General features: G+C 38.8%; 4 protein-coding genes across 4 annotated transcripts in view; all 4 read left to right on the forward strand.

Annotated features, from left to right (window-relative positions):
• LOC118818540 (extracellular calcium-sensing receptor-like) overlaps positions 1–1,804 on the forward strand; it is a 5,873-nt gene extending 4,069 nt beyond the window's left edge. The window contains exons 5-6 of the mRNA XM_036585786.1: positions 656–779; positions 891–1,804. Of these exons, the coding sequence (XP_036441679.1) occupies positions 656–779; positions 891–1,804 (1,038 nt within the window). The remainder of the gene's footprint in view (positions 1–655; positions 780–890) is intronic.
• Positions 1,805–3,190: 1,386 nt separating this feature from the next.
• LOC118818541 (extracellular calcium-sensing receptor-like) lies at positions 3,191–7,703 on the forward strand. Its single transcript, XM_036585787.1, is given in 7 exon segments — positions 3,191–3,312; positions 3,494–3,794; positions 3,959–4,729; positions 5,004–5,064; positions 5,067–5,231; positions 6,502–6,621; positions 6,790–7,703. Coding segments are annotated over 7 exon segments (2,454 nt in total).
• A 1,654-nt stretch (positions 7,704–9,357) lies between these two features.
• On the forward strand, positions 9,358–13,166 carry LOC118818542 (extracellular calcium-sensing receptor-like). The gene is made up of 5 exons (XM_036585788.1): positions 9,358–9,492; positions 9,843–10,613; positions 10,843–11,067; positions 12,010–12,133; positions 12,245–13,166. The coding sequence occupies exons 1-5, from the start codon at positions 9,358–9,360 to the stop codon at positions 13,156–13,158; spliced, it is 2,169 nt and encodes a 722-aa protein (XP_036441681.1). The 3' UTR covers positions 13,159–13,166.
• A 2,300-nt stretch (positions 13,167–15,466) lies between these two features.
• On the forward strand, positions 15,467–19,735 carry LOC118818084 (extracellular calcium-sensing receptor-like). The gene is given in 7 exon segments (XM_036585198.1): positions 15,467–15,702; positions 15,881–16,181; positions 16,329–16,530; positions 16,533–17,104; positions 18,146–18,370; positions 18,596–18,719; positions 18,822–19,735. Coding segments are annotated over 7 exon segments (2,574 nt in total).
• Positions 19,736–24,892: the final 5,157 nt, after the last annotated feature.

Genomic DNA, 24,892 nt, shown 5'->3' on the forward strand with positions numbered 1-24,892 from the left:
TTTACAATGTAATGGGTATTATAAACATTTTCAAAGCATTTGTAGCATGTCTCTGTGTAAGTAGGTGCTGCAGCCTATTGGTTACCCTTATAGAATTAATAATAATTGCAAAGGTAACATAAAACACCATCATGGATAGTTTAGTAAGTATTTGTTTAAAAACAACAACAACAACAACAACAACAACAACAACAACAACAAAAACGTACATTTTATCCTAAAGATGGTTCAACTTCAAATTACAATTACATATTCATGATTAATGAAAACTGAGAAATTAGGTATGGAACTGAAACCAGAAAATCCATTAAAATGCTTTTAATCTTTTCATAAGATATCATACAAAAAAGCCATTCAAATATTATTAAGTTGTCAATTTATGAAACATGTAAAGTTCCTTTAAGATGAAATTGCAAAGAGGACTCTACTAAATTAAAAATTACCAAATTCGCATAAAAAATAAATACATCATTTAAAACACTGAATATATTTACCTCAGTATATATTTGCCTTCAAGTGTTAACCAAGGAAAATGATTATGCAAATTATTGGGGATTGTATTATTATGATTATTATTATTATTATTATTATTATTATTATTATTATTATTATTTGAACAGCTGTGAATGATTTGCACTTGTCTCATACATTTTAGGTGTCACGGTCTGTGTGCAGTGAGAGCTGTCCTCCAGGAACCAGGAAGGCTGTGCAGAAAGGAAAGCCAGTCTGCTGCTATGACTGTATACCATGTGCAGAAGGAGAGATCAGCAACAAGACAGGTTGTGTATTACAATACAGAATGATGGGGACAGCTATAATTTATTTAATTATTTTGTCATTCCCTTACAGTTCTATGTACAGTTCAAAGAATCTTTTTTCTAATCTCTCAGACTCTCTCAACTGTGTGCGCTGCCCTCCTGATTTCTGGCCCAACTCCCAGCGAGACAGCTGCCTTCCCAAGCCTGTGGAGTTCCTGTCCTGGGATGAAACTCTGAGCATCATCCTGACAGTGTTCTCCATCTCTGGAGCCTTCATATCTGTATGTGTGGCTGTTGCCTTTTACAAATACAGAGCTTCACCCATCGTCCGAGCCAACAACTCAGAGCTGAGCTTCCTGCTGCTCTTCTCATTGACTCTGTGTTTCCTCTGCTCACTTACTTTCATTGGTCGGCCCTCTGGGTGGTCCTGTATGCTGCGCCACACAGCGTTTGGGATCACCTTCGTCCTCTGCATCTCCTGTGTTCTAATGAAAACAATAGTGGTGTTAATGGCCTTCAGAGCTACACTTCCAGGCAGTAATGCCATGAAATGGTTTGGGCCTCCACAGCAGAGACTCAGTGTTCTCACCTTCACTCTCATACAGGTCCTTATTTGTGTTCTTTGGTTGACCATATCGCCTCCTCTCCCCTTCAAAAATCTTAAGCAGTACACAGAAAGGATAGTACTGGAATGTGGATTAGGTTCAGCTATAGGATTCTGGGCTGTGCTGGGTTATATAGGATTTCTTGCTCTTTTATGTTTTATTTTGGCTTTTCTAGCACGGAAGCTGCCTGATAAATTTAATGAAGCCAAGTTCATCACATTCAGCATGCTCATATTCTGTGCAGTGTGGGTTACCTTTATCCCAGCTTATGTCAGCTCTCCTGGAAAGTTCACTGTAGCTGTAGAGATATTTGCTATTCTGGCCTCAAGCTTTGGTTTGATTATTTGTATTTTTGCTCCCAAGTGTTTCATAATCATGTTTAGGCCAGATCAGAATACCAAGAAACACATCATGGGTAAAGTTCCCTCCAAGCCTCTTTGAGTGTCTCATACAAATTGTACATGTAGCAGTGAGATTCAGCACATTCAATAAAATGATCAGATTTGTGGTTAAATTTACATGTGCATGGTAGTTTCACCAATGCATGTTGGTAATTAAACTGTATTTTATGTTTTGATGTATAAGTAGACATAAGTATCCTTTTCACATGTAACATTTCAATAATAAAATATAATAGTATATAATAAGTTAAAATCAACTGTTCAGAAACTTACCATTCAGTATTCTCAGATAAGATCTCTATGTCAAAATGAAGCTTTTATAATCAGTTTCAAAATGTATTGTTTATGACATTTGATTTTACACAATCTGATGGTGTTTAATCAAGTCTTGGCAATAGGCTTTCCTTGTCTCTCTGCACATTCGTAAGCTTAATGCTGTCCTTTGCCGTTTTTAGTCGCTGAGGTAAAAGAGTTAGCAATTAGTTTGCCCGTTAAGTGTGATTAATTAGAATAGAATAACATTACATATGATGGATAAAAAAGATTATATATATATATATATATATATATATATTATATATCTATATATATATATATATATTATTGTGTATATTATATATATATATATATATATTATATATATATATATATACTATTGTATATATATATAAATATCCGCTGTTGTCTGCTCAGACCAGCGGAACACACACTAACACACCACCACCACATCAATGTTACTGCTGTGCTGAGAATGATCTACCACCCAAATAGTATGTCCTCTTTGAGGGTCCATGGGGGTCCTAACCACTGAAGAACAGGGTTAAAGGGGGCTAACAAAGTATGCAGAGAATCAGATGGACTCCAGTCTGTAATTGTAGAACTACAAAGTGCACCTATAGAGTAAGTGGAGCTGATAAAATGGACAATGAGTGTAGAAACAAGGAGGTGATCATACTGTTATGCCTGATCCGTGTGTGTGTATACATGTGTGTGTGTGTGTGTGTGTAATACAGAAAGTGTATAGTTGGGACAGCCTTCTGTTTTGCACGAGCTCAGGGATAGTTTCACTTTCATCTGATAACTGCACACGCTGAACTCTGAAGTTGGTGCAGGATTGCTTACTTCAATGAACCATTATTCAATACAAAAGATACAAACAAATACAAAAGTTAGATCTACCACTATAATTACACTTAAAGACATGGCCACGCCTACTGAGTCTGAGCTCACACCCCCAGGGCATCATAACAAGGTTGCTATTTAGATGCAGTCGCACTGGCCTTCAGAGGGCTGAGAACTACCGAGCACGCCATGCAGCTCACTTCGATTATAATGATGTTGGAATCATTGCTGTGGTTAACTGGGCTCAGTACAACAACATGTAAAGCGGAGCCCGGTCAGCTGCAGGCTGTGGGCTGAGCCTCTGATGCCTAGTCTTTCTATGAATGGAGACTTTATAATAGGGGGGATTTTCTCTATTCATTTCTACACGACATCAGAACAGAACACCTACACCAGACAACCACTACAGCCACAGTGCTCTGGAAGGTCTGTCTGTGAGTGTGTAGTGAACAATGTAGGACGAATTACAGAGAAATGATAATGATCAAATTTCCAATTATTGAAATCACACACTCCTTATTGAGTTAATGATGTCTGGAGATATATGGTAAAGACACTCTGATTTTATATTATGTTTTTATTTTTTTAATCTTATGTTTCTAAACAGTATGAATTTAAGGGAGCTGCGCATCGCTCGTGCCATGGAGTTCACCATCCACGAGATCAACAACAGAACAGATCTCCTGCCGGGAATCACGTTAGGATACCAGATACACGACTCGTGCGGTGCAGTGTCGATGGCAATCAAAGCTGCACTTCAGTTTGCAAACGGCATGGATCCATTTTTCAATGATACTGATTCCTGTTCAAGATCTGCAGCCGCAGCTGTTCCTGCTCTCGTGGGGGATTCTAATTCCACCCCATCTATCAGTATGGCCAGAATTCTGGGTCTTTTTGCAGTTCCACAGGTGATTGTAGGCTAGTACCACACTAAGCAGTGCATTTTCAAACACATGCTAATTTTATTACGTTTTGAAAGGCCGTATAATATCTCATAAATGACCACAAGAATTAATTGCAGTGTGTCAAGAACAAATAACACTTCTTTCTACTTGTCTGTACTAAATATCAGGTGAGTCACTACGCAACCTGCGCATGTCTGAGCGATAAGCGTCAGTATCCTGCCTTCTTCAGGACCATACCAAGTGACCACCACCAAGCGGCCGCATTAGCAAAAATAGTCAAGCACTTTGGCTGGACATGGATTGGGGCAGTGCGCAGTGACTCGGACTATGGGAATAATGGAATGGCGTCGTTTCTAAAGGCTGCGCAGGTGTTGGGAATCTGTGTGGAGTACTCCGAGTCCTACTACAGAACAGAACCGCGCAGTAAACTGGAGAGAGTGGCAAACGTCATCCGCAGATCAACAGCCCGGGTAATAGTAGCGTTTCTTGCAGCAGGTGAAATGAGGCTTCTGTTAGAAGAACTGGCAAGACAGCCGCCGCCTCCCCTTCAGTGGATCGGCAGCGAAGCGTGGATTTTAGAACCAGAGTTTCTGCGCTTTAACATGTGCGCTGGGGCGATAGGATTTGGGTTCCCCCGCTCAGTGATTCCAGGTCTTCGTGAGTTTCTTCTGGATCTCTCTCCAGCACAAGCACTGAAATCGCCTCTGCTAACGGAGTTTTGGGAGAGCTCGTTCAGCTGTAGCCTGAAAGGCTCCTTAGACGGCGCGCGGGAATGTGACGGCAGCGAGGACATTCGCGCGCTGCAGAACCCATACACAGACGTCTATACAGCGTCTAACATGGTGTACAAAGCTACGTATGCCATAGCGCATGCCATCCACGGTGTTATCTGTAATGACACGCAGTGTGACAAGAGCGCTAAATTCACATCATGGCAGGTATAAAACTGATATATATATATATATATATATATATATATATATATTATATATATATATATATAATTTCTTTATTTAATATGAATATTAAGTCGTCTGTTTGGTAAAATCTACCCTTTCTGTTCCAGTGTTTAACCAAAATTAGAAATTCACTAAACACTGATTTGTTCGTGTTTGCTCTTTCGACTGAACCCTATAAATTTAAAATACCTCCCATTTGTCTTTGATTTTATATATATTCATATATACAGTTTTTTTCAAATTATGTATGCAGATACTCCATCAGCTCAAAACAGTGAACGTTACTATAAAGAATGGCTATGAGGTGTCTTTTGATCCCATGGTGATCCTGTGGCCGTCTACGAGCTCATAAACTGGCACTTTAATAAAGATGGTGGTTTGGATTTTGTGACTGTGGGACACTATGACTCATCCAGACCAAGAGGCCAGGAGTTCAGTGTGAGCAGAGCTATAATCTGGGTGGGAGGACAGACTGAGGTACTTTAAAAACTCTCTGACCATGCACTGTAAACCTGGAGCACAGCTCAAAATACTTAAGGCAATGATGTTGCCCAAACTGGATTAACACACACACACACACACACACACACACACACACAAACACACACACACACACACACTCCTTCATCAAATATTTTGTGACAAAATGTTCTGAAATTTTTAGAACTACTAAATATAAAAGAAAATATTTTGCTAAAGGACTTTACATTAAACTTTACATTAACTTGTGTTCTTGGCTGTTAACACTTGGCTCGTGAAAACACTCGCTAGTGAAGACTGGCATGAAATAATTGAAGACTGCTCTTTATATAACAAACAATAGTTTACATTATAATCAATTTCACAGAGAGTTTCAAAGCCTTTGTTTGCTTGTGTCTGTGTAAGTAGGTGCTGCAGCGCATTGTTTACTCTAATAGCAGTAATACAGGCATCACCGATAACACAAAACACCATCATGGAAAGTATAGTTAGTAAATAAATAAATAAATAAATAAATACATACATACATACATACATACATACATACATACCTAAAGCGTAGCATAAGACATGTTTAACCTCAAGTTAAAAAGTTATTATACAGTTATTATACAGTTATTTGTTAGATATTTAACAGAAACCAGAAAACCCATTAAAATGCTTTTACTCTTTTCTTATGATATCATACATAAAAGGCATTCATGCACTAATACAGTGTCAATTTAGCGAACGTGGAATGTTCTTTAATATTGAATTGCAAAGAGGACTTTAATTAAATATTAAATTAAATACTAATATATTGTCACTGTCCAATGAAAACCATGCATCTCCATTGTTGCTGATAATTAGTTTTCTACATCATTTCAACATACCAGCGGTCCTTTACATTGTGTAAAAATTTCATTATGAATGGACCAATAGAAATGCTTTGAATTCACTTGGAACCAAATCCTTTTATATTGACTTACATTTAAAGGTAAGAGTGTTTTTGCCTTCTCCTGTAAAGTTAATATTTTGGAGATATTTGTTTTTCATTTGACAGCGACAATATATTATGTGTAAAATATTTCACGTTTTTAGAACACAATCCAAGTAAATAGTTTCAACATTATGGTTAACAGTGTTGGCTAGGAAAGACCTTCATCTATGCAAATTATTGTGACATTCTAATGCCTCAATAAATTACTGTGGTCATTTATGGGATATTATATGACTTTTCATAATTTACAAACATTATTACTTGTTTTACTTTGCAAAATATCTTTCAGGTACCAAATCTGTGTGCAGTGAGAGCTGTCTTCCAGGGACCAGAAAGGCTGCGCAGAAAGGAAAGCCAGTCTGCTGCTATGACTGTATACCATGTGCAGAAGGAGAGATCAGTAACAAGACAGGTTGTGCATCACACACTGTGCTGGGGACAGCCTTAGATTTACTTTTATTTTTTTCATTCCCTTACATTTCCTTCAAATATACGGTACAATATATATATATATATACATATATATATATATATATATATATATATATATATATATATTTTTTTTTTTTTTATCTTTTAGACTCTCTTAACTGTGTTCCTTGTCCTTCTGAGTTCTGGCCCAATGCCCAGCGAGACAGCTGCCTTCCCAAGCCTGTGGAGTTCTTGTCCTGGGACGACACTCTGAGCATCATCCTGACAGTGTTCTCCATCTCTGGGGCCTTCATAGCTGTATGTGTGGCTGTTGTCTTCTACAAACACAGAACTTCTCCCATCATCCGAGCAAACAACTCAGAGCTGAGCTTCCTGCTGCTCTTCTCTCTGACTCTGTCTTTCCTCTGCTCACTTACTTTCATTGGTCAGCCCTCTGAGTGGTCCTGTATGCTGCGCCACATAACATTTGGGATCACCTTCGTCCTCTGCATCTCCTGTGTTCTAATGAAAACAATAGTGGTGTTAATGGCCTTCAGAGCAACACTTCCAGGCAGTAATGCCATGAAATGGTTTGGGCCTCCACAGCAGAGACTCAGTGTTCTCACCTTCACTCTCATACAGGTCCTAATTTGTGTGCTTTGGTTGACAATATCTCCTCCTCTTCCCTTCAAAAATCTACAGCAATACAAGGAAAGGATAATCCTGGAATGTGGATTAGGTTCAGCTATAGGTTTCTGGGCTGTGCTGGGTTACATAGGGTTTCTGGCTCTTTTGTGTTTTATTTTGGCTTTTCTAGCACGGAAGCTGCCTGATAACTTTAATGAAGCCAAGTTCATCACATTCAGCATGCTCATATTCTGTGCAGTCTGGATCACCTTTATCCCAGCTTATGTCAGCTCTCCTGGAAAGTTCACTGTAGCTGTAGAGATATTTGCTATTCTGGCCTCAAGTTTTGGTTTGATTATTTGTATTTTTGCTCCTAAATGTTTTATAATCATGTTTAGGCCAGAGCAGAATACCAAGACACACATCATGGGTAAAGTTCCCTCCAAGTCTCTTTGAGAGTCTCATACAAATTGTACATGTAGCACTGAGATTCAGCACCTTCAATAAAATGATCAGATTTACATGTGCATGGTATTTTCACCAATGCATATTGGTGATTAAACTGTATTTTATGTTGTGATGGGTAAATAGACATAAGTATCCTTTTCACATTTAACATATAATAATAGTATATTATGAGTTAAAATCAATTGATACATTTCAGTATTTTTTCATAAGATCTCTATGTCAAAATGAAGCTTTTATAATCAATTTAAAAATGTATTGTTTATGGTGTGATATTACACAAGCTAATGTTATTTCATCAAGTCTTGGCGATGAGCTTGCCTTCTCTCTCTGCATATTAGTAAGCGCAATGCTGTCCATTGCAGCTTTTAGTAGCTGAGGTAAAGCAGTTAGCAATTAGTGTGCCCTTTAAGTGCGATTAATTAGAATAGAATAACATTACATGTGTTGGATAAAAAAAGATGGACCCTCACAGAGCACATACTATTTGGGTGGTGGATCATTCTCAGCACTGCAATAACACTGACGTGGTGGTGGAGTGTTAGTGTGTGTTGCACTGGTCTGAGTGGATCAGACACAGCAGTGCTGCTGGTGTCACTGCTGGACTGAGAATAGTCCACCAACCAAAAATATCCAGCCAACAGTGTCCTGTGGACAGTGTCCTGTGGGCAGCGTCCTGTGACCACTGGTGAAGGACTAGAGGATGACCAACACAAACTGTGCAGTAGCAGATGAGCTATCGTCTCTGACTTTACATCTACAAGGTGGACTGAAAGGGTAGGATTGGACAGTGAGTGGACACAGTGTTTAAAAACTCCAGCAGCACTGTTGTGTCTGATCCACTCGTACCAGCCCAACACACACTAACACACCACCACCACAATGCTACTGCAGTCCTGAGAAACATTCATCACCCAAATAGTACCAAGGAGGCAAGGAGGTGGTCATAATGTTACGCACGATCAGTGTGTGTCTGTACAATATAGGAGGTGGATGACTGAGACAGGCCTCTGTTTTTCACGAGCTCAGGGATAGTTTCAGGTTCATCTGATATCTGCGCACGCTGAACTCAACAAAAGATACAAACAAATACAAAAGTTAGATCTACCACTATAATTACACTTAAAGACATGGCCACGCCTACTGAGTCTGAGCTCACACCCCCAGGGCATCAGAACAAGGTGGCTATTTAGATGCAGTTACACTGGCCTTCAGAGGGCTGAGAACTACCGAGCACACCATGCAGCTCACTTCGATTATAATGATGTTGGAATCATTGCTGTGGTTAACTGGGCTCAGTACAACAACATGCAAAGCGGAGCCGGTCAGCTGCAGGCTGTGGGCTGAGCCTCTGATGCCTAGTCTTTCTATGAATGGAGACTTTATAATAGGGGGGATTTTCTCTATTCATTTCTACACGACATCAGAACAGAACACCTACACCACACAACCACTACAGCCACAGTGCTCTGGAAGGTCAGTCTGTGAGTGTGTAGTAAACAATGGAGGACGAATTGCAGAGAAATGATAATGATCAAATTTCCACTCTTTGAAATCACACACTCCTTATTGAGTTAATGATGTCTGAAGATATATGGTAAAGACCATTTTGTTTTTTTTTTTTAATCTTATGTTTCTAAACAGTATGAATTTAAGGGAGCTGCGCATCGCTCGTGCCATGGAGTTCACCATTCACGAGATCAACAACAGAACAGATCTCCTGCCGGGAATCACGTTAGGATACCAGATACACGACTCGTGCTCTGCAGTGTCGATGGCTGTTAAAGTTGCATTTCAGTTTGCAAACGGCATGGAACCATTTTACAATGATACTGATTCCTGTTCAAAATCTGCAGCCGCCGCTGTTCCTGCTCTCGTGGGAGAGACTACTTCTACACCCTCAATGAGCATGGCCAGAATGCTGGGACTCTTTGGAATTCCACAGGTGATTAAATACTGAACTAAATGATGCAATATAAAAATTCCAGCATGCTGTTGTTTGTGAGAATATAATGGTTTTAAATGGGTTTAGTTATAACTGAAGATTTACATCATATACCATAAATCTGCTAGAGTTCAACCAGGCATCAAAAATAACGCTCCTCTTTACTTTTTTACACTGAATAACAGGTGAGTCACTACGCAACCTGCGCATGTCTGAGCGATAAGCGTCAGTATCCTGCCTTCTTCAGGACCATACCAAGTGACCACCACCAAGCGGCCGCATTAGCAAAAATAGTCAAGCACTTTGGCTGGACGTGGATTGGGGCAGTGCGCAGCGACACAGACTATGGAAATAATGGAATGTCGTTGTTTCTAATGGCTGCGCAGGAGGAGGGCATCTGTGTGGAGTACTCCGAGTCCTACTACAGAACAGATCCGCGCAATAAACTGGAGAGAGTAGCAAACGTCATCCGCAGATCAACAGCCCGGGTAATAGTAGCGTTTCTTGCCGCAGGAGAAATGAGATTTCTGTTGCAGGAACTGGCGAGACAGCCGCCGCCTCCCCTACAGTGGATCGGCAGCGAAGCGTGGATTTTAGAACCAGAGTTTCTGCGCTTTAACATGTGCGCTGGGGCGATAGGATTTAGTGTCCCCCGCTCAGTGATTCCAGGTCTTCGTGAGTTTCTTCTGGATATCTCTCCAGAACAAGCACTGAAATCGCCTCTGCTAACGGAGTTTTGGGAGAGCTCGTTCAGCTGTAGCCTGAAAGGCTCCTCAGGAGGCGCGCGGAAATGTGACGGCAGCGAGGACATCCGCGCGCTGCAGAACCCATATACAGACTTCTATTCAGCGTCTTACCTGGTGTACAAAGCTACGTATGCCATAGCGCATGCCATCCACGGTGTTATCTGTAATGACACGCAGTGTGACAAGAGCGCTAAATTCACACCGTGGCAGGTATAAAACCGATATATTTGAAACAGCCCTTAAGTCGCGTTTTAAATTAATATGAATATTAAGTGGTCTATTTGGGCAATTCTACTCTGTCTATTCCGGTGTTTTACCAAAATTAGAAATGTTGAACATTAATTCACTAAACACAGACTTCTGTGTGTTTAGTGTTTGATATTTTGAGATAAACCTACAATCACAGTTCTGTTCACAGTTTTTCAAATTATGTGTGCAGATATTCGATCAGCTCAAGACACTGAACTTTACTATAAAGAATGGCTATGAGGTGTCTTTTGATTCCAATGGTGATCCTGTGGCCGTCTACGAGCTCATAAACTGGCAGGTCAAGAAAGATGGTGATTTGGACTTTGTGACTGTGGGACACTATGACTCATCCAGACCAAGAGGTCAGGAGTTCAGTGTGAGCAGAGCTATAATCTGGGTGGGAGGACAGACCGAGGTACTTTAAAAACTTTCTGACCATGCACTGTAAACCTGGACCACAGCTCAAAATAATTAAGGCAATAATGTTTTCCAAACTGGCTTAACACACACACACACACACACACACACACACACACACACACACACACACACATGCACACTCCTTCATCAAATATTTTGTGACAACAATTTTCTGACATTTTCAGTACTACTACATAAACAGAAAACATTTTACTAAAATTTACTTAAGATGGAAAAAGAAAAAAAAAAATAAACTTACATTAACTTCTTTACATTAACCCTTGGCTAATGAAACCACTGGCTTCAAATAATTGAAGACTGCTCTTTATATAACAAACAAATGTTTACATTATAATCGATTTCACAGAGAGTTTCAAAGCCTTTGTTTGCTTGTGTCTGTGTAAGTAGGTGCTGCAGCCTATTATTTACCCTAATAGCAGTAATACAGGCATCAACAATAGCACAAAACACCATCATGGGTAATTAATTAATTAATTAATTCATTCATTCATTCATTCATTCATTTACAAACGCACCTACGATGCAGCGTAAATATAGTTTCACCTAAATATAGTTTAAGTTACAACTATATATAATGTTCATGACTATTAAACACTGAGAAATTAGATATTTACCAATAACCAGAAATGTATTTACTCTTTTCTTATGATATCATGCATAAAATGCATTTTATCAAACATGGAAAAAGTTCTTTTAACGTGAAGTTGCAAAGAGGACTCTCTTTCATTAAACATTAAATATAATATTAATATATATGTAATATATTCTTTGTTTTTTAAACCCAATTAAATAGTTGACTAGGAAAGATCTTCATCTATGCAAATTATTGTGACATTCTAACATTTTTTTTTTTATTATTATTATTATTATTTTTTGACAAGCTGTGAATGATTTTAATTTCTCTAATGTCTTTCAGGTGCCAAGGTCTGTGTGCAGTGAGAGCTGTCCTCCAGGAACCAGGAAGGCTGCGCAGAAAGGAAAGCCAGTCTGCTGCTATGACTGTATACCATGTGCAGAAGGAGAGATCAGCAACAAGACAGGTTGTGTATCACACACAGTGCTGGGGGTAGCCCTAATTTACTTTTATTTTTTTCATTCCCTTACAGTTCCTTCTAAAATATGGTACAAAATGTGTTTTTTGATTCGCTTAGACTCTTTGAACTGTGTTCTTTGCCATTCTGAGTTCTGGCCCAATGCCCAGCAAGACAGCTGCCTCCCTAAGCCTGTGGAGTTTCTGTCCTGGGACGACACTCTGAGCATCATCCTGATGGTATTCTCCATCTCTGGGGCTTCCTTAGTTGCATGTGTTGCTGCTTTCTTTTACAAACACAGAACTTCTCCCATCGTCCGAGCCAACAACTCAGAGCTGAGCTTCCTGCTGCTCTTCTCTCTGACTCTGTCTTTCCTCTGTTCACTTACTTTCATTGGTCGGCCCTCTGAGTGGTCTTGTATGCTGCGCCATATAACATTTGGGATCACCTTCGTCCTCTGCATCTCCTGTGTTCTAATGAAAACAATAGTGGTGTTAATGGCCTTCAGAGCTACACTTCCAGGCAGTAATGCCATGAAATGGTTTGGGCCTCCACAGCAGAGACTCAGTGTTCTCACCTTCACTCTCATACAGGTCCTTATTTGTGTTCTTTGGTTGACAATATCTCCTCCTCTCCCCTTCAAAAATCTACAGCAATACACAGACAGAATAATACTTGAATGTGGATTAGGTTCAGCTATAGGTTTCTGGGCTGTGCTGGGTTATATAGGATTTCTGGCTCTTTTGTGTTTTATTTTGGCTTTTCTAGCTCGGAAGCTTCCTGATAAATTTAACGAAGCCAAGTTCATCACATTCAGCATGCTCATATTCTGTGCAGTCTGGATCACCTTTATCCCAGCTTATGTCAGCTCTCCTGGAAAGTTCACTGTAGCTGTAGAGATATTTGCTATTCTGGCCTCAAGCTTTGGTTTGCTTACTTGTGTTTTTGCTCCTAAATGTTTTATAATCATGTTCAGGCCAGAACAGAATACCAAGAAACACATCATGGGTAAAGTTCCCTCCAAGTCTCTTTGAGACTCTCACACAAATTGTACATGTAGCACTCAGATTTAGAACCTTAAATTAAATGATCAGATTCATGTTTAAATTTACATTTACATGGCATCTTCACCAGTGCATGTTGTTATGTGTAATTACTTATGTGTAACCTTTTCAGATGTACCACTTTAATAATAAATTATAGTGGTATGTAATGCCAAGTTAAATTTAATTGTTCAGAAACTTATCTCGAGTATGCTCAGATAATACCTTTACATCAAAATAGAACTCTTATAATCAATTTGAAAATGTTTTGTTTGTCACATGTAATATTACACAAGCAATGGTATTGTCAAATCTAATCAAGTCTTGTTATGTAGGCTTGCCTTCTTTCTCTTCATATCACTAATTGTGATGCTATTCTTTGCAGCTTCTGTTAGCTAAGGTAAAGAAGTTGGTAATTAGTGTGCCCATTAAGTGTAATTAACTTTCCATTGACACTGCGTCAGCAGCAGTAAGAACAGAATAGCATTACATGTGTTAGATACAAGAGGAAAAAAAAAGTAAATATCCAAGCATATCTAAACTATGTGCTTTTTCAACATCTCTTTGTACAACCCCATTTCCAAAAAAGTTGTGACGCTGTGCAAAATGTAAATAAAAACAAAATGCAATGATGTGCAAATCATTTCAAGCCTATATTTCATTTAAATTGCTTCAAAGACAACATATCAAGTGTAGAAACTGAGAATTTGTTGTTTTTGAAAAATGTATGTCTATTTTTAAATTGTAGCCAGCAACATTTTCCAAAAAAGTTGGCATGGGGTCAACAAAATGCTGGTAAAATTGTGTAATGCTTAAAATGTGGTGGTTAATTGGCAACAGATCAGTAACATAATTGGGAATAAAGAAAGCATCTCGGAGAGGCTGAGTCTTTCAGAAGTGAAGATGAGGAGGGGTTCACCACTCTGCATGGTCAAATAGTGCAATAATTCAAGAATAACATTTCTCAACATAAAATAGCAAAGAACTTTTGCTTTTCATCTACATAATAACATTAAAAGAGTCAGAGAATCCAGAGAAACCTCTGTACGTAAGGTACAAGGCCAAAAACCAGTATTTGCTGGCTGTGATCTTTGGGCCTTCAGGTGGCACTGCATTAAAAACAGACATGATTCTGTAGTGAAAATCACTGCATGGGCTCAGAAACACTTCTGAAAACCACTGTCTGTGAACACAGATCAGCTGAAATCCTTTGTTAAGCAAAAATGGCAAAACATTTCACTTTCAAAACTACAGCAATTGGTCCTCCTCAGTTCCCAAACGTTCAGAGAATTGTTAAAAGAAGAGGTGATGAAACACAGTGGTAAACATGCCCCCGTCCCAACTTTTTTGGAACGTGTTGTTGGCATCAAATTCAAAATGGTCATATATTTTTCAAAGAACCAAATTTCTCATTTTCAACATTTGATTTGTTGTCTTTGAACTATTTTCAATTAAATATAGGATTCAAATGATTTGTTTTTATTTACATTTTGCACAGCATCCCAACGTTTTTGGATATAGGGTTGTAAATCCAAGCCATTTAATATGGAATCGGGCCCTTCTTTTCTGCTTTAACAGCCATCTGCTCTTCTGGGAAGGCTTTTCACTAAACTTTGGAACGTTGTTGCAGGCATTTGCTTCTTCTCAGCCATCTGAGTATTACTGAGTGAGGGCACATGTTGAGTAATAAGGGCCTTGCATGTTATTCCAATTTATTCCTGGGGTGTTTAGTTACATGCTTTTTAGTCAATTTTTTTGACAGCAAATTCAGTGAACCATTACTTTATGTTTCTAACTTTGTCTTCTAGGGCATTGTCATACTAAATTAGGGAAAGGCCTTATTTTTCTTTTCAGTGAGACTCAGTGCAGCAGTGTAAACTCAGTGAACAGGGGACACTCACATGTATCTATTCAGACGAGAAACTAGAAGTGGAGTGGATATAGCTTAAGAAAAATGCGCTACAGTTAATTGTGTGAGTCACTTACAATAAATACACCCCTTTTTTGCGCAAACTCATCCATTTGTATGCAATTGACAGAGTACAATTGTGTGCTATTTCAGTAGGATGTCGTCACTGCGCACGCTGAACTTTACGGCACATTACTATATACTTTAATACACATCAATTCAATGAACCAGAGACTAACAAATAAAGATATGTCACTCATTTCAATTGCTATTCAAGATATGACCACGCCTCCTGAGTCCGAGATCACACCCACAATTTATCATAAGAAGGAAGCTATTTAAAGGCAGTCACGCTGGCCTTCAGGGGGTTGTGGAACTACCGAGCACACCATGCAGTTCACTTCACTTTTAATGATGTTTGTATCAATGCTGTGGATAACTGGGCTAAGTCCAGCAGCATGTAAATCTGACCCGGTCAGCTGCAGACTGAGGACTGAGCCTCAGATGCCTCGTCTGTATAAGACTGGAGATTTTGTAATTGGGGGTATTTTCGCCATTCATTACTACATGAGATCAGAGCAGAACACCTACACCAGACCGCCACTACAGCTACAGTGCTCTGGCAGGTCTGTCTGTGAGTGTGCAGTGAACAGTTGAATAGTGCATTACAGAAAAATTATAATAATCAAATTTCCACTTTTTTGCAAAGTCATGCGCTACTTACTGAGATACTGATGTCTAAAAGTATTGGGTAAAAATAAACTTATGTTGTGTAAATGTTAATATATGTTATGTTTCAAACAGTATGAATTTCAGGGAGCTGCGCTTCGCTCGTGCCATGGAGTTCACCATCCAAGAGATCAACAACAGAACAGATCTCCTGCCGGGAATCACGTTAGGATACGAGATACACGACTCGTGCTCTGAAGTGCCGATGGCTGTTAAAGTTGCATTTCAGTTTACAAACGGCATGGAACCATTTTTCAATGATACTGATTCCTGTTCTAAATCTACAGCCGCCGCTGTTCCTGCTCTCGTGGGAGAGACTGCTTCTACACCCTCAATTAGCATGACTAGAATGCTGGGTCTTTTTGGAATTCCACAGGTGATTATAGGCTGTAAAAATGGTGCACGATTCGTTATTTGTATTAAGTAATAATTTAAGAACCACATTGAATCCCAAAAATAAGCATTGGAATAAATCAGGCTTTTCAGATAAAGTTTTTTCACCTTTTTCTGTACTGAATAACAGGTGAGTCACTACGCAACCTGCGCATGTCTGAGCGATAAGCGTCAGTATCCTGCCTTCTTCAGGACCATACCAAGTGACCACCACCAAGCGGCCGCACTAGCAAAAATTGTTAGGCATTTTGACTGGACATGGATTGGGGCAGTGCGCAGTGACACAGCCTATGGGAATAATGGAATGGCGTCGTTTCTAAAGGCTGCGCAGAGTTGGGCATCTGTGTGGAGTACTCCGAGGTGTTTTACAGAACAGAACCGCGCAGTAAACTGGAGAGAGTGGCAAACGTCATCCGCAGATCAACAGCCCGGGTATTAGTAGCGTTTGTTCATGAAGGCGAATTGAAGCTTCTGTTAGAGGAGCTGACAAGACAGCCGCCGCCTCCACTTCAGTGGATCGGCAGCGAAGCGTGGATCATAGATCCAGAATTTCTGCGCTTTAACATGTGCGCTGGGGCGATAGGATTTGGGATCCCCCGCTCAGTGATTCCAGGTCTTCGTGAGTTTCTTCTGGATCTCTCTCCAGAACAAGCACTGAAATCACCTCTGCTAACGGAGTTTTGGGAGAGCTCGTTCAGCTGTAGTCTAAAAGGCTTCTCAGAGGGCGCGCGGGAATGTGACGGCAGCGAGGATATCCGCGCGCTGCAGAACCCATATACAGAAACGTCGCAGCTTCGCGTGACTAACATGGTGTACAAAGCTACGTATGCCATAGCGCATGCCATCCACGGTGTTATCTGTAATGACACGCAGTGCGACAAGAGCGCTAAATTCACACCATGGCAGGTACAAAACTGCTTCATTGCCTTCTGTTTTAAATAAGCATGATTTTACTTTAAAATTATCCATCTTATATTTGTCATATCGTCCGCTTTGCCTTCGCAGATGGCAATCGAAGTGAATTCCTCGTCTCAGTTTTAAAATCACATAAAGGTGTCAGTGTTTTAGCCAAATATGTAAAATATTTTTAAATAGTAGATTTCTCTGTCTGTAAACATCTCAGAGTTAGTGCATCTTCCTCCGAGATATCCCTACTAGAATTAATTGAAAAAAGACCTCTCTGATGATTTTTTTTTCCCCTTAATGACTTTTTATTTTGCTATTTTACAACTGACAAAGATTGGGTCAAGATTTGATTATAAGAAGTAATTTTGCATGTTTACAGCAATGTTGATATTTCATTTTTATAACAAATAATGAAGATCAAGCATCGATACTGTGCCTTCTCATGAAGATAAAACTTCAGCATTTGCTAAGTCATCGCTGTGACCTGCTATTTTTTTACACACCACACGACAAAAATCACTAAACATCGAAAAAGTTGGACTGTCAGAGGATGTCGCTGTTGTCGGAAGAAAACCTCATATCTGCAAAATGGTAACTTTACAGGAGAAGGAAAAACATTCTTTACTTTAAATGTACGTCAATGGAACCAGACATTTTTCCAAGTCATTTCGGGTCATTTCCTTTTGTCAATTCATTATGAAATTTACAAACAAAGTGAATGGCAACAGGTATTTTCAAAATATATCAAAAACTGAAAAACATGGAGATACAAGGTTTTCTTCCGACAACATCGATGGTCGTGTTTTAGAAATTCCACAAAGTATAAAAAGACCACTTTTCTGTGGTTTATTTTTTTTTTAGCTCTTTTTTATGGCTTTAAAGTTAGGAGACACTGTGTGCCACCACAGTGGTCGAATTCTTAAATGATCATTCATAAGGGGTCACTATATCAGTATTCATCATAATAATTATGTGTACTTTGTAACGTATTAAGTTAAAAAAAAGCTTCGTTGACAGTTCAAATTATGTATTTCACTTCAGATATTCAACCAGCTCAAGAGAGTGAACTTCACTACCAACAATGGTTATCAAGTCTCGTTTGATTCCAACGGTGACCCTGCGGCCGCCTATGAGCTCATAAACTGGCAGTTTAAGAAAGATGGTGGTTTGGGTTTCGTGACTGTGGGCCACTATGACTCATCCAGACCAAGAGGCCAGGAGTTCAGTATGAGCAGAGCCATCAGCTGGATGGGGGGACAGACCGAGGTACAGTACAACACATGCAGGAGCCTTTGACTGTAAACCCAGGTCAGTTAAAAGAAGTCAAAACAATTAAGGCAGTCAGTTGCAATAATGTTGTCCAAGTGTTAACCAAGAAAAATGTTCATTTATGCAAATTATTGTGAATTATTGGGTATTGTATTATTAGTTTTTTATTTATTTATTTTTTGAATGGCTGTGAATGATTTGCACTTGTCTCATACATTTTAGGTGCCAAGGTCTGTGTGCAGTGAGAGCTGTCCTCCAGGAACCAGGAAGGCTGTGCAGAAAGGAAAGCCAGTCTGCTGCTATGACTGTATACCATGTGCAGAAGGAGAGATCAGCAACAAGACAGGTTGTGTATCACACACAACTTTTTTGAAAAAATTTTGCTCACAACAGTCATAGTTTAATTTATTTCATTCCAGTGTAAGGTCCTGAATACATAATCTCTTAGATTCTCTGAACTGTATTCGCTGCCCTCCTGAGTTTTGGCCCAACACCCTGCGAAACAGCTGCCTTCCCAAGCCTGTGGAGTTCCTGTCCTGGGATGACAATCTGAGCATCATTCTGACAGCATTCTCCATCTCTGGGGCCTTTGTGGCTGTATGTGTGACTATTGTCTTCTACAAAAACAGAACTTCTCCCATCGTCCGAGCCAACAACTCAGAGCTTAGCTTCCTGTTGCTCTTCTCATTGATTCTGTGTTTCCTCTGCTCACTTACTTTCATTGGTCAGCCCTCTGAGTGGTCCTGTATGCTGCGCCACACAACGTTTGGGATCACCTTCGTCCTCTGCATCTCCTGTGTTCTGGGGAAAACAATAGTGGTGTTAATGGCCTTCAGAGCTACACTTCCAGGCAGTAATGTCATGAAATGGTTTGGGCCTCCACAGCAGAGACTCAGTGTTCTCACCTTCACTCTCATACAGGTCCTCATTTGTGTTCTTTGGTTGACAATATCTCCTCCTCTCCCCTTCAAAAATCTAAAGCAATATAAGGAAAGGATAATCCTGGAATGTGGATTAGGTTCAGCTATAGGTTTCTGGGCTGTGCTGGGTTATATAGGATTTCTGGCTCTTTTGTGTTTTATTTTGGCTTTTCTAGCACGGAAGCTGCCTGATAACTTTAATGAAGCCAAGTTCATCACATTCAGCATGCTCATATTCTGTGCAGTCTGGGTTACCTTTATCCCAGCTTATGCCAGCTCTCCTGGAAAGTTCACTGTAGCTGTAGAGATATTTGCTATTCTGGCCTCAAGCTTTGGCTTGTTTACTTGTATTTTTGCTCCCAAGTGTTTCGTAATCATGTTTAGGCCAGAGCAGAATACCAAAAAACACCTTATGGGTAAAGTTCCCTCCAAGTCTCTTTGAAAATCTCACACAAATTGAGAAATTATCACTCTTTTTTAGCATAAGATTTGCTGGTTTAGCTTGCCTCAGTTATTGAATCAATGCATTTTATGTAAAAAGTTTAAGATCGATCTTCATATCTACCACTTATATGACAAAAGATAACACATCACGCCTAATTAAAATCATTTTCTATAAACCTGTGTAAGGAAGCTCCTTTCTAACTGAGATTTGGTGGTAGGCTGGTCCTCACACTCTCCCCCACTCACTCAGCATATTTAAGGTGATAAATTGGTGATAGCCCACTGTAAATGCTACATACAGGCTTATTTTTGCATTTTGAATTAGCTAAAGATTTAAAACAAAACATTGTTTTAAAACTTCTAAGGCTTATAAATGCATTATATTAAGTTGTCTTTCAACTTTGGCCACCATCAGCCAATCAGTATTCATTAAGAATGTGTAGCTTATATCCTTGATCCTGAACAAAGGAAACATCTATCACTCAAAACGAAAGAAAGCAGGTACTCATACATATTTCACCAGACAATTAAACATATATATTTTCAATATTATTATAAAATGAATAATATTTAGCTCTGTCTTTCAAATCACATTGATTTAGAATTTTAAAACAGCTGATTCTAAATATGATACTTATTTCAAATTAAAAATAAATCTTATCTTACTGTGCATCAGTGAGTTTTTGCACTCCAAGAGGACAAAAAATGTCAATAAAAATCATGGCCGCCATATGCCAATCATTAATTTATACTCAATAATAAGCAGTTGAACAAACCACTACAGTAATTCTTCCATTTATAGCTTTCACACACTACAGACAACTGATTACTGAAAAATAATGTGAGTTGACCCTTTGTCTTCAAGATTTGTAGAAGCATTTTAAGTATTTGCAGGCATCATGTACATTTTTGATGAAAAATTAGCCAATTTCAGGGTCTCTTAACCTTAAACCATATACCATGTGTGACTGTCTCATAGAAATGATTTAATATTGAAGTTGTAATTTACCAAAATACTAAACACTGGCATCACATTATCACAGGGTTGCAAAAGATAAAATTGACCAACCAAAATGTAGCTTAAAAAGTTTGTCTATGTAGGCACATTATAATATAATTATAATACAGATTCAAAAGGTTTGAAGATACTTCTTCTACATGTACTTGCTTGAGGACAAATAATTGACCTCATTTCATGTAGTCATGAAAAAAAAAAGTTGCACTTTTAATACAACATGGTCTCTCTGTTAACCAATCTTTGAGCCTTGGCATTTAAACTTTACATTATCATAACTCCAAAGTATTTGGACTGATCTCTCAATTTGGAAGACTTGTATGCCTTGAAGATTGAATGAATCTGCAAACTTGGGTCCAGATTGGGATTTAGGAAGCACTACAGCACTGAACAACACTTAAAATGTTTAAAAGATCCCATTCACATTACATTAAAGAGTGTGTAGATGAATAATCAGTTTCATATGATTCAAATCCCTGACCTGAATAAGTCTGAAATTAGAAGTTATGTCAGAAATTGGACTCCTTGTGGGGTATTTTGAATTACTCATTCAAAGACTACAGCTTGTAACACTAACGTCAAAAGGTTAATCTGTGTAATACTTTTTTAAGACCCAGATTGATGATTCTGACATAAGTAGACTAATTCTGATTCTTTATGCCAGCTTTACGCCAGATGTAATGGGACCCATGTCTTCAAAAAAGTTCCACCTTTGACTTATCAGTCCACAGAATAGCCTCTAAAGACTTGGGGGTCATCTAGTTGTTTTTTGGCAAAATGTGAGACAAGCCTTTGGGTTTTTGGTCAGCAGTGTTTTTCACATTACAGCTCTCCCATGGATGCCATTTTTGCCCAGTGTCTGTCTTATTGTGGAATCATGTACATTGACCTTAACTGAGGCAAATGAGGCCCGTAGTTCTTTGGATGTTTATCCGGGTTCTTTTGTGGCCTCCTGGAGTCATTCATGCACTCTTGGTGATTTTTTTTTCCAGGCCAGGCACTCCTGGGAAGGTTCACCACTGTTCCAAGCCTTTTCCATTTGTGGATAATCGCTCTCGCTGCGGTTCCTTGGAGTCCCAGAGCCTTAGCAACGATTATCACTTCCAGACTGGTAGATTTCAATGACTTTGTTTCATATCTGTGTTTGTATCTCTTTAGAATATGGCATCATGCGCTGCTTCTTCAGACTTTCTAGCCTGCTTCACATTGCCAGACATTCTTTTTAAGTGATGTTTAGACTCATCAGGTCTGGCAATAATCATGCCTGAGTCTGGCTAGTGAAATTGAACCCAATAGTCAGTTGAATAAGGTTAATTAGTTGATTTAGTAGCACATGGGTAATTCGACCCTTTAATTAATGGAACCGTAACAATATAAAGTTTGCGTAAAGGGGATCCACATGGAATGCTACTGTAAACACCTTTTTGAGGTCGGGCCGGCGTAATATACCCCTACTTATCAAACTCACCATCCATACAACCTTTTACAACAGCAACAGCAACAGCAGCATTTAATGTACTATTTACGTGCCTCCCCAAACTCCCCGTAAAGTCCGTGCAAAGCTGAGACCAAGTATATACAAACCACAGTTCGTAAGTTGGCAAAGAAAGTCGAAATTGGGTTTCTGCCATCTTGTTTACCAACTTTCACTGTTCCAAGTGTAAAGTAACAGGGGAGAGATAGGATGGCGAATAATGAACATGGCCGAGACTCGTCAAGTTAAAAAACCCGGCTGCTCACCACCTCCTTGACTTGAAAGACCGTTGTTTACTTCAATTGCTAAACTCTGTTTAGTATTCATTTTATAACTTGCTCCATGAAGCTCGCCCAAACTGTAAGAAAAAAGGTCGTGTGCACGATTTCAAACGGCGAATGAGAAATATATATATATATATATATATATATATATATATATATATATATATATATATATATATATACATAACGAATGCGAAAGTCATTATGGTATATAATGTTTATAGAAAAAGTGCAAAAATAGGAAAGGGGCGATAAAAGTTACTTAACAATAACTAAAAACTACATAAGTCATTACTTATATATTTTTTTAAGAGCCAAGATCACATCTTTCTAAAATACCACTCAAATATATATATTTTTTTCTAATCTCTTGGACTCTGCATTGGACTTTGCATTGTGTGTGCTGCTCTGGTCCAACACCCAGTGAGACTGCTTTCTCCCCAAGCCTGCGGATTTCCTGTCCTGGGATGACACTTTGTGCTTCCTCTGCTCACTTACTTTCATTGGTCAGCCCTCTGAGTGGTCCTGTATGCTGCGTCATACAGTGTTGAGGATCACCTTCGTCCTCTGCATCTCCTGTGTTCTGGGGAAAACAATAGTGGTGTTAATGGCCTTCAGAGCTACACTTCCAGGCAGTAATGCCATGAAATGGTTTGGGCCTCCACAGCAGAGACTCAGTGTTCTCACCTTCACTCTCATACAGGTCCTAATTTGTTTGCTTTTGTTGACAATATTACATCTACTTCCCTTCAAAAATCTAAATCACTACAAAGAAAGGATAATACTGGAATGTGCATTAGGTCCAGCTATAGGTTTCTGGGCTGTGCTGGGTTATATAGGATTTCTGGCTCTTTTGTGTTTTATTTTGGCTTTTCTAGCACGGAAGCTGCCTGATAACTTTAATGAAGCCAAGTTCATCACATTCAGCATGCTCATATTCTGTGCCGTTTGGATTATCTTTATCCCAGCTTTATGTCAGCTCTATTATTTTCTAAAGCTTTGGTTCATTTATTGTACATTTGCTGCTAAATGTTTTATAATCTTGTTTATGCCAGAGCAGAATACCAAGAACTTGGAATCTTGTTTAAATTTAGCAATTTATATAATTTACAGTGATTCCTCACTGGAGTCTGCAACAGATAGCCCACGAGACCTGCAGCTCAGGAGCAGCACTGAAAACAGCCATCGTTATCTGCATCTTAAAACTGTAACGGTGTAAAGTTTTCATACCACCTTAAGCTGTTTTTAAGCACAAAGTGTTTAAGAAGTGACCTCCTTCTGCAGCTTTGAGAGCAGCATTCACACAAAGAGACTCCACTGACATCACTTCTCATTCTCCTAAGCTCTGTACCACTGAGGCACAAAGTTTTCTTTAACTTCTGTGTTAATATTATATATATATATATATTATATATATATATATATATATATATATATATATATTACATAGTTTTGTGAATATCTCAGGTATCTGGAACTGACAATATGGAAAAATACAACTAAAATACATTTAATTCAAAAACTTCCAGACACAGCTATGTGGGTGATGGTCAAAGTTGTGATTTAGCTTGTTATTAGCTAAATTAAAGAAAATGTACATGTGTGACCTTTTGGCTTTTAACATTGTGAACTTACCTGCATTATGCCATTGCTATTATTCAAAGCAAACTCAGTGTAATTAAATATTAATATAATGTTTTTTGGAATTAAAGTTAATATTATTTGTACAAACTACATCCAGTGCTACTAACAGTAAGTAGTCAATGAACACATGAAAATGTGATAAAATGATGATAGTACTTATATTTAAAATCAAACTTAACACATTACACCTGTACTTTCAGAGTCATTTTGTTCTTTCAGCAAAAATCAAACCACAAAATTTTGTGGGAGCCACAACATTTTATGTCCATTTTACCATCTTGGCTGTAAATCTGTGTCAGTATGTGCTAATGTACTAGCAGGCTAAAGAATTGTAATGAAAACATATAGTTATTTTGCTCTGCCTTAACTTTTCCTCAATAGTTAAATAGTTTCTTGTAGAATGTGTCTTGATGTTAAATTTTTTATAAGACTGAAGTCAGCTTTTCCCGTTCCACCTTAAAGGTTGCCGGGGCGCCAGAATGTAACTGCTGCACCATGTAAGGTGGAACGAAAACGTATCAGGAAATGAGGTGGAGTGCTTCTAAATGCCCATTCATCTATGAATTATAGATGTTCCTTTTAAATCTTTCTCTTTGCCTGTTTGTTAGTTACTAGCTAGTCAAGATTGTTGTCTGAGTTGCTATGGTGACCAGCAGTCTGCATGCCAGGCTATAGGGTTAAAGGTTAGTGAATTAGCAGTTATACATTAACTCCAACATTTAAGACCATTTATTGTTA

The sequence above is a fragment of the Colossoma macropomum genome, unplaced genomic scaffold, assembly GCF_904425465.1.
Source record: "Colossoma macropomum unplaced genomic scaffold, Colossoma_macropomum, whole genome shotgun sequence".
In the NCBI taxonomy this organism is placed as follows: domain Eukaryota; kingdom Metazoa; phylum Chordata; class Actinopteri; order Characiformes; family Serrasalmidae; genus Colossoma; species Colossoma macropomum.